We start from the raw sequence: 17,019 nt of genomic DNA, 5'->3' as shown, positions 1-17,019 counted from the left end.
CTATGTTTAAGAGCGAAAAAAAATTAATTTACATTATGAAAAGGTTTATATCTACAAACTATCCTTTCAAAAGATGTGAATAACATGAACAGACTGAAAAAATAACTGTGATTTTAACAATATTCTGTCTCAGTTTATCATTTACACATGTACATTATAACGTACAGATCACAGTGGATCTACAAACACATAAAACATTTAGTAACAGACAGAATATTGTTAAAATTGTACTTACTTCTCTTAAGACATTTCCAGTTGTTCATATTTGTTCAGATTATTCACATTTTTTGCAAAATTATACTTTGTTTTAGTGTAAATACATGAAAATATTTACATTTACAAAGAGAAACATTTGGAGTTCCCATTACTTCTATGTTATTATGATAGTATTTTACTGCTCCTGCCCACTTCAGATTAAATTGGTCTGAATGCAGAACTCCAACTACAAGGATTGTTAATATCTTAGTGTTATTTTTGGATTTCACAAATTCATCCCATGGGCCAGATTGGTCCCTTTGGCGGGCCGGATTTGGCCCCCGGGCCGCATGTTTGACACCTGTGCATTAGACCTAATAAATGTATCATAGCCAATGGGGAGAGATATATTATTTTTTTGATCCCCTTTGAATCATGCCATCATTTGTATATATCTTTGCCGATTTAAAAGACAATTTTACAAGTTAATAAAGTCAAAACTCTGCCTCAACCTGTGAAAATACAGAAATACAAAGACTACACAACAGAGCATCATGGCACGGATGTCATTAACTGTCTCTGGGTGATGTGTTCAGAGTCACTGAAGATGTCTCTGCAGCTTCAACACAAGCAGACTGTAGTGACTTTCACCTTTCATACTTTTTCACCACGGTCTAGACTCTAGAAGGTTAGAAGGTAAATGTTGGTGTTGTTGACGTGTATCATGTGTGATGAGAGATGCAGTCCATTGAGCTGTTCAACACAACACTGGATGTTATTTTACCATCTCTGCCAAAAACTATGACTTTCTTCGCTCGTAAAATTATCCTTTAAATTGAGAAATATGGAGGCATCATTGAGAGAGAAATCAAACATTTGTCTCTCACCATTTCCTGTGGTGTTATGTTGCCTCCACGTGCCATCGGGAAGGTAATCCTCTCCACTTGTGTATTCGAAATTACAAGTGCATTGTGTTCAAGTGCTTTTTTTGTTGTAACGAAATGAAAAACGGCCGACACAGTTTCTCATGACCTGCTTCTTGGTTTTGTTACTTCATCTACTACTACTTTTTAATTCATTTTTTTGCAAATTGTGTCTGCTATAAAACTACAGCAGAATTTAATAAAAGCATCGTTTATCATTTGCGATGAAATCTCTCATTGCTCTTTGCCATGTTGAAAAGGTCAAAGGTAGGAGCTCGTTATCAAAAAATGTTCCCAGTTCTCCAGTGGAAAATACGACGTGAGAGGGTGTTCATGTCCAATTTTGAGTTTGTAACCAGTATTTACCATAAATCTCATAGCACGTGAAGGCAGGATTTGTTCCCATGGAGCTCTGCAGAAGGGGCGGGACTTCGGTTGTCCATAGTTTTCTTGGTGCAGCATCCAGTGAATGTGAGAGAAACTGCAGCTTATTCATATAAAACCATCAGTATAGTGTATGTACACCAAAATAAATCTATCAGCTTACATACTCATAACAGTGATCCCAGTGGAAATGTTCATAGAATGAAGACATAAAAACAGCTGTAGCCAACTGAAACAGCAGCTTCCTGTTTCTCTTTAGCATGGCTTTGTTCACGTGCTCAGTGTTTGTCTTTCCTTTCAGTGTCTGTCTGCGTGTTTTCAGGTTTTGACTGGACTTGTGCGCTCTTTATTTGAAGGGCCATCGGGCATTTTCTGGTCGTTCACCAGCTCGTAGCCGCCTTTGCTTTCCAGATGCTCATCCTTGTGTACCGCCCGTCTGCGTAGCACCACAACAGTCAACAGGAAGCAGAGCAACGCCCCGCAAACAAACACCACCTGTACACCCAGAAACCTGCAGCAAGAACAAGCACAAATGAAACGCTGTCCTACAAACCCCAAAATAAAGACTGTATATGGTCAATACTGTGTTCAGATGTTTCTGACTTTTAAAAAACACCATCTTCAAAGAATGTAGCTGTTAAACGTTCTGAGTTGTTCTCTAGTTGCACAGGAAAAATTACTGAGCATTTTTTCCAGAGTCAAAATTATTTTCCTCAACAAGAATAAATTTAACTCTACACTGAGTAAATTTGGCTCTATATTGAGCTTGGAGAGCTCTACCCAACGAATAACTTTAACTCTTTTTAGAGAGGGACCAAATGTTATCTGAGTAGAGTAAAATTTTCTTCAATTTGAGTAAATTTTACTCAGGCAAATTTCCTGAGTGGTCTCTGTACAATATGTGTCTGCCTGCTGTTGGGTGATGGAGACCAAAACTTGGTTAAAAGGACTGGACTGAAACTCAAAAGCATCACCTTTCTCAAATGATTGCCTGTCATTTTTTTGTGACAAAAAAGTTATTTATTTATTTATTTTTTGCCTAAATCATCAAATACTGAGTTTCTGGTTAAGTTTTCTATTTCCTGAAAAATCTGGGGAAAAAAGTTACTTAGGTAATTTATTACCTCCGCCAGGAGGTATTGTGATCGCTTTGCTTTGTGTGCATATGTGCGTGTTTGTTTGTTTGTTAGCAAGATAACTCAAAAAGTTACGGACGGATTTTCATGAAATTTTCAGGAAATGTTGATACTGGCACCAGGAAGAAATGATTAAATTTTGGTGGTGATCAGGGAGGGGTGTTTTGAGTTATCTTGCAAACAAACAAACAAACACGCACAGGAGGCAGATCTGTCTTGGCGGAGGTCTGCGCTCTCCGAGTGCTTTTCTTGTTATTTATTTATTTATTTAACCAGGTAAGTTAGTTGAGAACTGATTGTCATTTTCAATAACGACCTGGACAAATAGAGACGAACCACCAGTCACTCTCACATTCACACCTATGGGCAATTTAGATTAACCAATTAACCTATTAGTGCATGTCTTTAATTCTATTATTAATAATAGAAAGTGACAAAGTGGTCACAATCCTGCAGAATGAGATCCCATGTCTATGTGGCTGTACAGTGTGAAAGTATGTGAATGTGTGCTCAATAATTTGTCAACATTGTATCTGACAGTATGCTCTTCAGCTCCACCACAGGCAAGACAAGTTTATTCATATAATGCATTTCATCTGCAAAAGTAGAGCATCGTAATCCAATGGGTGCCTTTATCATCACCTGATGAGTGTCAATCCAGTCTTTTTTGCTTGGTTTTGGTCTCCACCATCTCCTCAGAAAGTAGCTGCTACATAGTCCAATTTTATTCACTAACTGGTTTTATTTTAAAAAGAAGTATGTGGGTATATAGGTGAAAACTTTTGTTATGATGTGGCGCTATATAAACAAAATTTGATTGATTGACAATTGAACCATGACAAAAAGGGTGTTGTGATAAATGCTAACAAAGACAAAGTTTGGATATTGTTACTTGATATATACATCCAACTGGTCACACAAAAAACAAGTGATATGGCATCATAACATTCAGTACAATAATATTCAGTGCGTCTAGTAAACTCTGAAATCTGCTTATCTTTAACCAATAAACTGCAATGTTCGGTGATAGATGAAATGCTGCATTCAGGTACATCCTGTACCTCAGAAATTTAGACTCTTATGGATAACAATTGGCTATATTTTCTGTCAGATCATCCATCCCTAATGTGGACTCAGCTGATTGTGTTACCTCTGTCTGAAGCGGTCCAGGTTGTAGTAATGACAGGAAGTCTGCCTGTTGCACTTCCTGCCCCACAAGATGCAGGTGGAGTCGATGACGCTGCCGTACAGCACCGGGCCAGGCATGAACGCTAAAAACACACACAGGAAACATTAGCTGTGTTCACACAGATTCTAATAACCACGATTTGATTAGATAGAACTTTATTGATCCTTTGGGCAGATCCCTCAGGATATTAAGGTTCTGATAGCAGCACAACACTGAATGTACACACATAAGAAATACAAGACAAATAGCAAAACAACTCTAAAAAACAGTAATAAAAAACAAACAGGCAATTGCACATTGGAAAGTACTAGTAGAAACAACAAGCAGCAAAGTAGTATTAATAAAGTAGTGGTAATAGTAATAATAAAAATAATGATAAGCAGTGGTAAGATAAATGAAATTACCAACAAGAAAACCAACTTTGCACACTGAAATAAACAATAAACAATATAATCAATGTGAGTAACAGGCCAGTTAGAAAAAAAACGTTTTATGTAATCAATTCAATAAGATGAAACTGACCCAATTACAAAGAATATTCAAGAGATGAAACCTTTCATTGTCTATTCAATGGGCAAACTTTGGGGCGTCATCACAACTAATGAAACAGCAGAAAGAGCCACGCCTTTATTTAAAGCAGGTTTCTATTTTTATTTGTAAAAAAAAAAAATTCTGTTGGATATGGGTCAAAACACAGTAATGTCCTGTCAGAGAGCGAACTTTAATCGATTACCATTCCAACATTTATTTCAATATAAAGTAGCTCCTTGTTTTGAATAATCCTTTATGGTCCAACTAAAGTAAAAATGAATTTAAAAGTAAAAATGTGGGTCATTTAGCAACACTAATCTGTCAAATTGTCTCTAAAATGTTCCGTCAGAGAGATTTCAAATACTATGTTTTGACCCAGATGCAGAATTAGTCATAATTAATGCAAAACCTCATGGTGTCAGATACTAATCAAACAATACGTCTATTGTCAACAAAAAATATGGATTTGAGTTATTAAAACTCATTTTTATTTGAGAATTAGACATTTTCCTAATCATATTATAACACAATTAGCTTTCTCACTTCCCCTGAATGGCCTGAAAACTATAGGTAACGTATTCATCACATTTATACTCAGCCTCGTCAAACCTTTGAACCATAGCTTGACTAAAGTTATAAGAACCTAAAAATGAGATGCTGACTTCACAGGTCAGATCAAAACAATGATCAGTTAATGAAAATATCGCTGTAAACATGTTGATAAAGTAGAATGAACTCCATCAGGTGACATTTAAATGTTTTAGTAAATGCATCAGAATCATGCTTTGCAGAGTTTTCAGTCTAACATACCTATTTTTTGTAGATTATATATAAATAATGTGACTGATCCTTCATCATGTGACTCACCGAGTACTCTGAACAACATGTACTGAACTCCAACTGCGAAAGACTTATCCTCTGTGGACACCGTCCTGCACAAACACACAAAAGTTGTAATTATGACTTCATATTCATTAATCATGTTGAATATTCCATCATCATTATCGGCGGTGGAAAACACTTTCTTCATTCAAGTACAGATATTTGTGTACAAATAGACGGTGGTAAAAGTGGAAGTACTGATTCGATTCTAAATTACTGCAGTAAAAGTGAAAAAGTACAAGCTCTGAGACGTACTCAGAGTATGAGGAGCAAAAGAAGGCCTTGGGAGGATATTTCTACAGGTTGTGTTGCAAAATGAACTGAATTACACTACAAATTCATACAAATTCAAGACAATAAAACATTTTAACTTAAATACCACAAAAATAGGCTCAGAAAATAACATTTATTCCTTTTCCTGAACTTCCCCTAATATTTCAGGGTATGAATGGGCAGAATTGTACTGCTGAATTTACAATAAAGATACAAATTACATTTACATTAAAATTGCACAAGCATGCACTTAATTTTATAGCTATGTCGTTCTGGTCAGCTGTTTATCGTTTGCTTTCCAACGCAAATTCCCCGATACATTCTTGTATCGGTAGCCTACACTGTTGAATTCCCCATGCACGTCGAGCATCAATGGGTTGTCTATGAGGCAGCGCTGAGCTGTTTTTTTCACTGCAGGGAAGCACTGTGGTCATAGGCTAAATGCATAAAACTATCCCACCCAAAACCCTCCCACAGACGTTCAGCTCCTCTGGGGGTGAATGGGTCAGTAGGTGGGCCAGGACGCTGGACTTTGGATGTTAGATAGGATGAACTGTTCACGTAGCATAACATGGAGAGCAGGAAATCAACCCCAAACAATTCCATTGGGAAAATGCAACAAAAGATAATAGAACATGCAGGAAATTTACTCCCTAAACAGGAAAGAACAGATTGTTTGAATCAGGAAGAGTAGAGAATGACATCAAAAGCATGTTGAAGTGAACAGTGACAGTGTGTAGTATAGTAGAGGGCTGATCAGGTTTTTGAGGGTAACTAGGCAACGTGAACAGATGTAAACAAGTCAAAAAGTAGGCAGAGCTTACTAATACCCCTGCCCGATCACACAACACTTTGCCCCTCCTACTCACTGATACCCCTGTCTACACAGGGATTTATTTTGTGTCTTCACTTTCAGCTTCTCAAAAATGTTTTAAAAATTTGCAAAAAAAAATTGAGAAAAAGGCAAATGTAAAGAACATGTGTGAAATTTGAAAATATTTGGGTAAACAGTGCTCGAGAAATTGGTTGGACAAAAATCTCTCTCTCTCTAGAGAGTATTAGAGTACTTGTATTTGAGAGTGTATAGAGTACTTGTATTTGACAGTACATAAAGTACTTGTACTTGAGACCATAAAAAGTACTTTTAATTGAGAGTATATAGAGTATTTGTATTTGAGAGTATAGAGAGTACTTGTATTTGAGAGTATATGTAGTATTTGTATTTGAGAGTACAGAGAGCATTTGTGTTTGAGAGTATATGCATTATTTCTGCTCTTATAGGAATTTTTAAAGGATGTTTTAGATGTTTTCCCAGCGGGGACTTGCACGAATGTTGAAGGTTTTTTACTGTTTTTTATGGAATGAATGAAAGTTCTACAATATGAGACTATGAGCTGAATCTTCGATATAATAATAACCACCTTTATGTCATATGCAGCACAAATAAACATGAAACCTGAATAAAGCTTCCTTCCTCTGTTCTACCAAACAGTTAAAACTTTTTCTTTCCTGCAGCCAAAAGACCATGTTGCATAAGTCACCTCCATGACCTACCATTAAGTCATGGAGGCTTTTTCCTGAAGCGGTTTCACTACAACCTGCAGTTTGTGTTAACGTTTTGCAGATGTGAGCAGCTCCTTAAATATCAGGGATCGTACAGCAAATTCATGAACTCATAAACATTCACAGTTTGTCCTAAATTTCTGTGTGTCCTAATTTTTGGATATTTGTAAAGTTGAGCTGTTCATGCTGTGTGCATTGAAAAAGTCAGGAATCACTGCTGTCTGTTTTAATGTGAAATGATTTGCTTGTGTTACTAACGATCGCTCCTCTGCTGGTTTTACTGAACCTGTTTCACAGAAGGAATGTCTGGTATTTCCACGTCTCTGTACCTGAGGATCATCATGTAGGACGGCGTCTGGGAGAAGGAGGCGACGAAGCTGGTGATGGCCATCAGTGCCATGAAGGGGATGAGGAGGTGGGAGCAGCCGCTGCCGCAAGTCCCAGGAGACGCCACTCCAGACCCAGTAACGCACGAACAGCCAGTGTAGTTCTGCAAAGACAGAACAGATAAGGGTCATCTGTGAACTAAAAGGACAGTTTGGCATATTACTAACGGAAAACACATCAAAATTAATGTTAAAATTCTACAAATGAAATGACAAATGTGATCAGGTTGTTGATTTAATGCAGAAAAACTGGAAAATAATGTATAAGAATTTCATGGAAGCTGTTTTTTCTCCACCATTGTCATCTAAGTCTGTATTTTCTTTTTAGCTGAAATTGCATAAATACACGAAAAAAAGACGATGAATAAACTATAGTTTTAAGTGTTAAAATTCTGTAAATATTTTACAGTCAATTTGAGTTTTATTGCAGTTTTGGACATGCTTTTCTCTATAACAAGCTGATTTTTTAACTGTTATGTCACAAAATGTAGAAACACATCAAAATCAACATTCAACTGCAAATTAACAGAATCTTGATAATAATGACAGGGTTGACCTTTGGTAGAGGACATAAAAAAAGGCCATATTAATGTCAATTATTAAAATACATTTACACGTACATTTACAGCTGCTATTGGAGATTTTTTTTTTTTTTTTTTTTTAAACAATTTACTTTTTAAACTAACACTTTACAAATAGTCCAAAAAATATTGTATTTAACATTTAGTAGACAGATAAATATCTTAACAAGGTGATCAAACTTAAATCTAAAGTGTTAAAATTCTGAAAATGACTATTCCATTGTAAGGATCAAGGACAGATGCTGCTGAATTTAACCCATAAAGACCCAGTGCTACTTTTGTGGCAGTTCCAAAATGAATTTTTCTCTACATTTAACCTTCCTTAAGTGATTTATCACCATTTATTGTAATATTATGTTCTTCATTTCACCTTTTTTTTCCAATGAAAATCAAGTATTTTCCAATATCTAATTTACTGATCATGTAGATGTTTATTAACTCTTTCAGTGCCATGGGCCGATTAAATCGGCTTTACGAATACAACCTTTAAAGTGCCGCGGACTGATCAGATCGGCTTTGGAGAACACGCCGGATGTTACCGAGCGGTTTCCTGCAGGATTCTTCAAATATTATAAAAACGACGCGAAATACTGAAAAATTCTGTGGCACTTTTAAGGCTTATTAGCCCCTTAACTGTCTGGCACTGAAAGAGTTAAAGCTCAGAGTAAAGTTGAGGGTTATTATATAAAAACTGAGAAAACTGAAGAAAAAGTGACTTTTTCTGCAAAATATATCATTAACTGAACATAAACCTAGTGTGTCCATCCACTATTGTTTTTCTATGTTCACTACAGAGCCTCTGAACGTCCACATAGGTCATATCTGATGACCATGAAAAGATGACAAACTGTATTTTACATCAATTATTGACATGTATTGAAAGGATTAATGGATCAACAGGTATTAAACATTTAGATCAGTAGATGGTTTTGGTCACCAGTAGCTGTTTGGGTCTTTATGGGTTAATGATATAATACTTTTAATGCAGTTCTTTGATGGGACCTTTCCCAAAAACAACATCGGATGTTACTGACAGTACTATTCTACTGCAGATTCATTGTTCTAAACTCTCTGTGGAGGTGACTCTAGTCATTCCTATATCCTCCGTCATTTACTCAGTCTGGTGGGTTTTCTCATAAACTGTTCTCTGAGGAACAAGGAACATTACTGAGGAAAAAGCGAAAGCAAAAACAGGGGTAAATATCTTCCAGCTGATGTCAGAGTTACTCCCATGTGGATAATACGTCTAAGCAGAGCTGCTGCAGATTAAAACAAATATTTAACTCTTAATGGTTAAAAAGAATCATGAAGTCAAGTTTACAAACATGCTCAAAACATCTGGATATGACATCTTTTCCCAAGTGAAGATAAAAAATGACAAGATTATGAAGCTAATGATGATGATTATTGTTGTTATTAGTAGTAGTAATAGTGGTATTTTAATGGTACATTTTCATATACTTTATCTGGGAGTTCAAGTTAAAGTATTAAATAGTGGCCTATATTTACCGCAGTGTCACACATTCATATAAGAATAACATGTATATTACTAACAAAATGAGAGGTTAAACAACAAATATCAATTTTGAACCAAAAAGGCTGATTTACGCTAATATTTTAGCATTTATAAAAAGAAAGTTATTTTGTTGTTGTTGCTGTTGACCAATTTATTTTGGACTATGCAAAAATTCCAGCCTCATATTTTTTAAATCTTGGAACTTAATTTTAAATGACATCAAGAATTTGGCTTCTTTTTTGGGATCTTTGTGTAAAAATTTTAACTTCACAAGCCATATATGTCAGAACCTAAATCTGATGTGGAATATGAAAGACGAAAACACGAACAACCTCAGCGACAAAGATTACAGATTAGGTGACGTATGCAATTGGTCAATATTTAACTCTTCACCTGCATATTTTTGAGACATAATACTGGATGTGGCCTTTTAATCATTAGCTCTAAATATACATGAGCTCTAAATATTCTGTTGGGTTTCTGTAAATTGGCTTAGAGTCTAGTTTTGACCAACTCTATATGTAAAGTGTCATGAGATAACTTTTGTTATGATTTGGCGCTATATAAATAAAATTTGATTTGATTTGACTGTTTCTATGAACACATGTATTATTTGGCAAATGCGTTTATTCCACATACAAAGTGATACCAGGATCTACTGTATTTTCTACTGTTTTCTTGATTTCTACTTTTATACTTAACAGAGAAAAGCTGACGTCTGCTTTTGGAGTTTGTTTTGAACATTCCTCCAGTCCCTGAAGGTCACACATGGAGCTTTATTTTGGCGTCTACATTAGTTGAACTGGAGATGTCAAGGTTTCCTGTTTTCCCTGACAGCGTTTCCACTTATACAAACTACAGGGAGGCTGGGTCTGTGTGTTGGAGATACGGTCAGATTATCGTCAGAGGATGTCTGACTTCAAAGACAAACGAAAATAAAAAATGAATAAAGTGAATCTGGATGCGAGTCAGTGACAAATGCTTAGATTGAACAATATGAATGTGAACACCTGATATTTTCAAGATAGGATGATGAAATAATTCTCACAATAACTTTGTTGTTGTTGTCCATCTCCATGGATAAACAGCCGGCGTGACATGGAGACCTGAACTCCACCCCGTCGGAACCACAGACGGGATTAAATGCCTCCTGAGGACACCCACAGCCAGCACTACACGGCAATGCATCAGACCTGTAAACACACAGTTGAAAACATATAATAATCTGTGGGCATTTATTTCATATTTGCAGCAATATAATGAAAATAATCATTCATATGGACAATTTTCACTGACATTTCTAAACTTGTATCTTCCTTTTGTTTAGTGACAGTCATAATTAAACCTACAGTTGGATACATTTCTGATTCTGCAGTTTCAGTCTGATGTCGGGGCTGAACTAATATCTGTCATTATGATAAATAAATGAACATAATGTTAGTGTCTGAGCTGAGACAAACAACATGAGGAAGATCACATTTTAATAGAGGGAGTTAAGAGCTAGAAAGTTCATGTGTTTTATACAGATTAGACTCAAAGAAAACGGAAATGCACCAAATTTGAAGCTGATGGAAGAGGTGAAAAAAAGATGTAAACTCCCTGGAGGGAAAAATCATGGGAAAACTGTTTCGTCCTGCATATATGGACCTACTTTCATATTTTGTCGGAGCTGTGCCAGCACTGAAGATGGGTTTGACATCAGAATCAACCAAAATTAGAATCAGAACGTTTTATTAATCCCAGGGGGAACTGTTGTGTATTACAGTTGCTCCATTCAGGTATAATAAAGAGTAGCAGGAAAGATATACAAATATCTAAATATACATGTTAATATACAGCTCTAAATAATATGTACCAAATATGTATTAAAACACAATTACAACAGCAATTTGTACATTATGTACTTGGCAATATATTATAAATATGATAATTAAAAGAAAAAGACATAAATAAGTGTGCAAAAATATTGTGTTATTAGAATTATGAGGTTATACAGTAGAAATCATCCACTATTGCTCTATAATAAATAACAACAACAAAAACCTCCAGTTTGTTTGGTTAGTTTGTGTTTCTCTAAATGAATTTAATTTGTTTTGGGTGTGGTGTAGGAAGACAGCAATGTTTTTGACAAACACTGTAATGGAGGGTGATTTGGGTTGAACATTTGCAGGCGGTGAGTAATGGAACAATAGCCTTAATTAAAGATTGATTCCCTGGAGAAGAAAATGCTGCATGCAGCATGTTGTTGCAGTTTGGAACACATTAAGGAGGTCTCTATAAATGCTAACATGCAGATAAACAATGGAGGGAGAATAAAGACTGAAACTGTGGCCCCATTTCAGGATTCCAAGTCCAACATGTGAGCCAGACTAGTACTGCTTCACTCTCTGCTTCTTCCTTTTTATATGTTTTTTATTGGAGGTCTCATTAGGTTCCACTCAGGAGTTTCTGCTGAGGCAAGAACAAAAGCTAATAATCTGTTTGGCTTTTTGGTGAAATTAGATCCCTACAACAAGGAAAACCACTCCCAGCTAAATGGGGGGATTAGTTTCTTCATGGTTGTGTAGTCAACCTTAATCACTTCCCCATCTACTGTAAATTACATTTCTGAAGTAAAATTTGTTCCTCTGTGTAGTAAATAAATAAGAAATGAAATATGTTCTCTATCACTGATAAACCAAATTACCTGTTAGTTGTAAATGGAGCTCACTCTCAGCAAACATTTTATCCCTATTAGTACTTGAATCATGGTATACAAATAAATCCTTCACTTAAAGGATTAAAATGAGTGTCGACAAAAAGAGCTCCTTTCTGTTTTCAAATTATTTTTCATGGAGCAAAAATAATTCCCTATCTCCACATCGTAATGGTAGTTAAATTACTATGCAGCTAGAAGAACAGTTTCCCGTCACATATCCTGATTATTAATTTTCCGATGTCATATCAGTTTCTTTTTGGGGAAATTATATGTCACAGGTTAAGCGTTTTAAGTGTCAAAGTCACAACAAAGCATCATAACTGACTGAAACAGACCATAGCTCCAGATGGCGTTTCCAAAACTTGTTAAGACTTATAGATATTATCTCTCTCATTCACTGTGTTTATTTCCTCAGTCTTTGGTTCCTGAAGGTGAACCTACCTGCTAGGAAACACCCCAGCAACTGTTTGTGTGGGGCAGCCAATCAGCAGCAGCGGCACGGCAGAGAAAATGCAGAGCAGGATGGCGGTGAAGCACAATCTACTGGCACCACGGACGGACAGATTCAGCCTTCGCATCAGGGCTCCACCCAGGACGGTCCCTAACACGGCCAAGGGGATCCCAATTCCACCTGGAACACACCACACCTTTCATTCAATATCATACTGAAGTCTCAACATTTATCAACTAACTAAACTCAGCTAATTTTTCATCCTCATTTTGTTTTCATTTACTGAAAATATCACTGTAATTACTATATTGTAGATTCACAGTTTAACTCTCGAAGCACTAACAAAGGTGTGCTGTTGGTGTCCACTGCCAAACTGAAGTCATGTTTGCAGATCTTTCTAAAGGGAACTGAAGTCTTGAAGCTCCTTATAAACCCACCAGAGTCTGTTTCAAAAGAAAATAGGACCAATATCCCTGTATTTCACCAGCATGTTCTATCACGAATCAATAATAACTTTAATGTGTGAAGTTGTCAGGTTGTGTTCTATGTTAGAGTCCTGTGGTCTTGGTGCAGAAGTGGGTGGTACTTTCACTGGAGGAGAACTCAAATAATTAACCTCCTAAGACCCAGCTATGGGTTTTCTGTCCACATTTGTGGACAAGAGTTTCACAACTTTATACAAAAAAAAAGAAAGAAAACTGTCCACCACAAAGGACATTCCATAAAAATTTAAAAAACTGCATCTGAAAAAACTGTTGCATCATGATGTTTCCAATATAGGCACTTATTTAATAAAAAAACAAAAAAAGCTTGTACTTTGCTGACAATTCCAGGGTCTCAGGAGGTTAAATCAAAGTCCATATGGGAATTCCTATCAGTGATCAATAGTAACTACACTGATATCTCTAAACATTTACATATTATAAGCCATGAAAATATGGACCACTATAAGTAAAGGCCCATTTTCAACATTTCAAAACATTTGTCAAAAATTTCTCAAAACTGTTAACAAACTTTGTAGACATTGTCCCAAGGAAACTACATGTAAAATTTTAAATGAACCCGACCAATAGCTTTGTAGAAGATTGTAGAGATCTAGACATCAGCGACCTAGCGCTTGACCCTTCAAGGTCACTCAAGGTCAAAGGTCATAGACCCAAATGAAAGTCCATATATTACTTCCTATCAGTGCTAATAGTAACTATATTGATATCTCTAAGCATTTCCACGTTTTAAGCCAGCAAAATATGGACCATTCTAAGTAAAGGCAAATTTTTAATATTTCAAAAATACGTAAAAATCACAATTTCTCAAAACTGTTAACAAACTTTGTTGACATTGTCCCAAGGAAGTTACATATAACATTTAAAATAACGTGACTAGTGATTTAGTCAGAGAAGATGTTTGAAGAAATTGCTAACAAAGATGACGTCAATGACGAAGATGCCGCTGGACACATCCCCTTCACTCATGGCCTATCGACCGGTGAGATAAACAACAATTTTACCACATTGACCAAGGGTGTTGCTGATCTACTACTACCATTTATTTGCTCATGTTAAAGTGGTTTAAGAAGCTAGTTTATCGAGGCAGCATTGACATGTGTTCTGTAAAATAATAAATAGTCATAATAAATATTAATAAAGAATAAAATTGTTTGACAAGTGAGTCTGCTGGTTCTTAAGAAGGTGATGAAGCTTTTATTATTATTATTATTTTTTTTTTTACTGCATTTTTGGTACAGTTTTCAGTAATAAAGAAACAACACTTAAAGTATTATAACTTGAAGACGTTAAATGCATCTATGTCTACGTGTTTTTGAACTTATTTATCGAGACGCGCTGGTCTAAGGTAAGATGCTGAACACGTTTAGTGTTTTATAATGCTAGTGCTATTAACTCATCCTTCATTTTAGTTACAGCTAATGAATCAATCACAGCCCTGTAACAAAAAGTCTTATCACAGTAATGCACTATTCCTTCTCCTCCAATCAGGACCAACCATAGATGTAGTATTTACTCCTTCAATTGATAAATTGATGACAATGACCCAAAGGACTATGTAGTTGTGATATTGATATGAGAAAATTGATTATTATGAGAAAGGATGGAGGACGGTCACCTGGTTAACACGCTAACTGCTGGGTATGTGTCTGCATTATGTTTGAAAGTATAAAAATACAGAACATTATCTCACCTATCATCATTGTTGAGAAGGAGATGGACTGATTGAACTGTCTCTCGATGAATTTGGCCATGAAGGTGGCAAGACCAGACAGCAGCGCCGCCAGGTTCACCTGCGCCAGAACCACCAGCAGGTAGACAGGATTGCGTAGGGTCCGCAGAGCGATACGGGGGAAACCTGAGGGGCAGCGAATGGAGATATTTGAGACATTTAAGACAAGACTTAAGACACGAAAGCACCGGTAAAACACTGGCCCAGATATTTTACTGGTCTAAACCACTTGAGATTGAATTGCTCTGTATGTGGAACCTGAACTAAAATGATTGTTAATGTCTTCAGTGTAATTTTTGCATTTCTCAGATTCATCCCTGGTGCTGGATTGGACCCTTTGTCAGGCTGGTTTTGGCCTATGTTTGACACCCGTGTTGTAGATGGCATGACCCCTCCTCACTGCGTTGACCTGTGGTGACTCCCGTTCCCTCCTCAGACAGGAAACATAAGAAACTCAAACGTACTTTTGAGGAACTGAAGCAGAGACATCTGCTGCACGTCGTCTGTCTGCTGTTTACAGTCTGACCCGGACTCCACCTCATCTGCAAAGTCCTGCACAAATATGGAAACATAACATCACAAACTGCAGCCGCTCTGTCTCACACTGAGGATAAATAAACACCATATCTACCAGATATAGTTACCGATGTTTAATGGACATTTTTCACTATATCTAAACAAATATTTTAGTCTTTTCATATTAAATGGTTGTGTCCTCCTTAAATTAGTCTCTAAGATTTTAATCTCATTTTATTTCTTTTTAAATCTTTTCCACGACTTTTATTATTGTTTTTGGTTCGGTTTGTTTGTTTGTTAACACTTTAGCAGCAAAACTACTGGTTGAACTCATACCAAATTGGGTTTATAGATTGCCAGTGACCCAGAATAGATGTGATTACATTTTAGGAAAAGTAGGTCAAAGTAAAAATTTTTCATGAATTTTTTACATCTTCTTTTCCCAATTTACTAATAATGGCCAAAATTTGTCTATGCCGACATCAGCACATGCATAGACATGATGACATCAGCTGGATTGAGGCCACAATAAGCTACAATACATGTGAGGGGTGGGGCTTATTAGTTGCTCATTTTATCTGAATAGCTTTAATTGTATTTTCATTTTAAATAATTGCATAAAAATCCGCTGAATTCACAAATGAAAGAAAACTGGACAATTACTTTAGATGTTTTAGATTAAGATCAAGTAATTATAAGAAAAGTTAAGTCTGGGTATCAATTATTGTCACATAAAATGCAAACTATATAAACAATTAAAAGAAGCGCTTTTTGTTCTCACTTTTGAGTTCAGTAGGTTCTTTTTTTTTTAACCTTTATGGTGACTTTATTATTTTTTTGAAAGTTGAGTTGCATGTCATTACATTCATTATCTGACACACCTCCCCATATCTTGACTTCATATCTGATCAAAGATAACACTGAAAGGTTTCTAAAGTGATCTGTTTATCAGACCTCCTGTTTCCCGCATAGCATTTAACAAAAATCTACATGGATGCTTTAAACACTGTATTCCATCAATAGATCAGATTTTATCTGCTGGCTTATATCCTGTCAGACCCAGAGACACTAATATGGAGGAGTTTTTACTCTGTTACTGCAAGTGAAATGAGCAGCAATTGCTCAACAGTTTTATCTGATTTATGTGACTGTGTGTGCTCAAACTGCAGCCAAAGTCCACAGGATTGTTTGTTATCCAAGCAGCTGAACTCTCCTCAACTTTCACTTTTAAAAGCATGAAATATGAGAGATTACAGGCACGAAAGCTTTCCTTCAGCATTTTTTTTTTTTTACATTTTTAAAAGCTTTTACAATATCAATGTACAAAAAAGCAAACAAAAAATAGTACACTGTTTAAGTGAGTGAACTCTTTATCATCTTATTCAAGTGTTTTTCCCCTAAAATGCAGCAAAGATATATGAACATTTTTAACCCTGGGTATTGTTTGTTTGAACCAATGATCGATGGTCTGATGGGTGGTCTTATGGTCTTTATTTCCTGCCAAGACATAACAAACCAAACATGTTTCACAAATGCACTGATTCACAAAAAAAGAAAAGC

At 36.0% G+C, this 17,019-nt stretch overlaps 1 protein-coding gene across 1 annotated transcript in view; it reads right to left on the bottom strand.

Moving 5' to 3' along the window:
- Nucleotides 1–1,790: 1,790 nt before the first annotated feature.
- The window catches only part of slco2b1 (solute carrier organic anion transporter family, member 2B1), a 45,246-nt gene continuing 30,017 nt past the window's right edge, over nucleotides 1,791–17,019 (bottom strand). The window contains exons 8-15 of the mRNA XM_030154430.1: nucleotides 15,408–15,495; nucleotides 14,905–15,069; nucleotides 12,699–12,888; nucleotides 10,608–10,752; nucleotides 7,406–7,566; nucleotides 5,226–5,290; nucleotides 3,789–3,909; nucleotides 1,791–2,013 (exon numbers count right to left, since the gene is read on the bottom strand). Coding sequence (XP_030010290.1) covers nucleotides 1,821–2,013; nucleotides 3,789–3,909; nucleotides 5,226–5,290; nucleotides 7,406–7,566; nucleotides 10,608–10,752; nucleotides 12,699–12,888; nucleotides 14,905–15,069; nucleotides 15,408–15,495 — 1,128 coding nt within the window. The 3' untranslated portion in view covers nucleotides 1,791–1,820. The remainder of the gene's footprint in view (nucleotides 2,014–3,788; nucleotides 3,910–5,225; nucleotides 5,291–7,405; nucleotides 7,567–10,607; nucleotides 10,753–12,698; nucleotides 12,889–14,904; nucleotides 15,070–15,407; nucleotides 15,496–17,019) is intronic.

The sequence above is a fragment of the Sphaeramia orbicularis genome, chromosome 14 (assembly GCF_902148855.1).
Source record: "Sphaeramia orbicularis chromosome 14, fSphaOr1.1, whole genome shotgun sequence".
Taxonomy (NCBI): domain Eukaryota; kingdom Metazoa; phylum Chordata; class Actinopteri; order Kurtiformes; family Apogonidae; genus Sphaeramia; species Sphaeramia orbicularis.
Note: the sequence above shows the minus strand (reverse complement) of the source record. Positions and strands in the feature narration are given on the sequence as shown.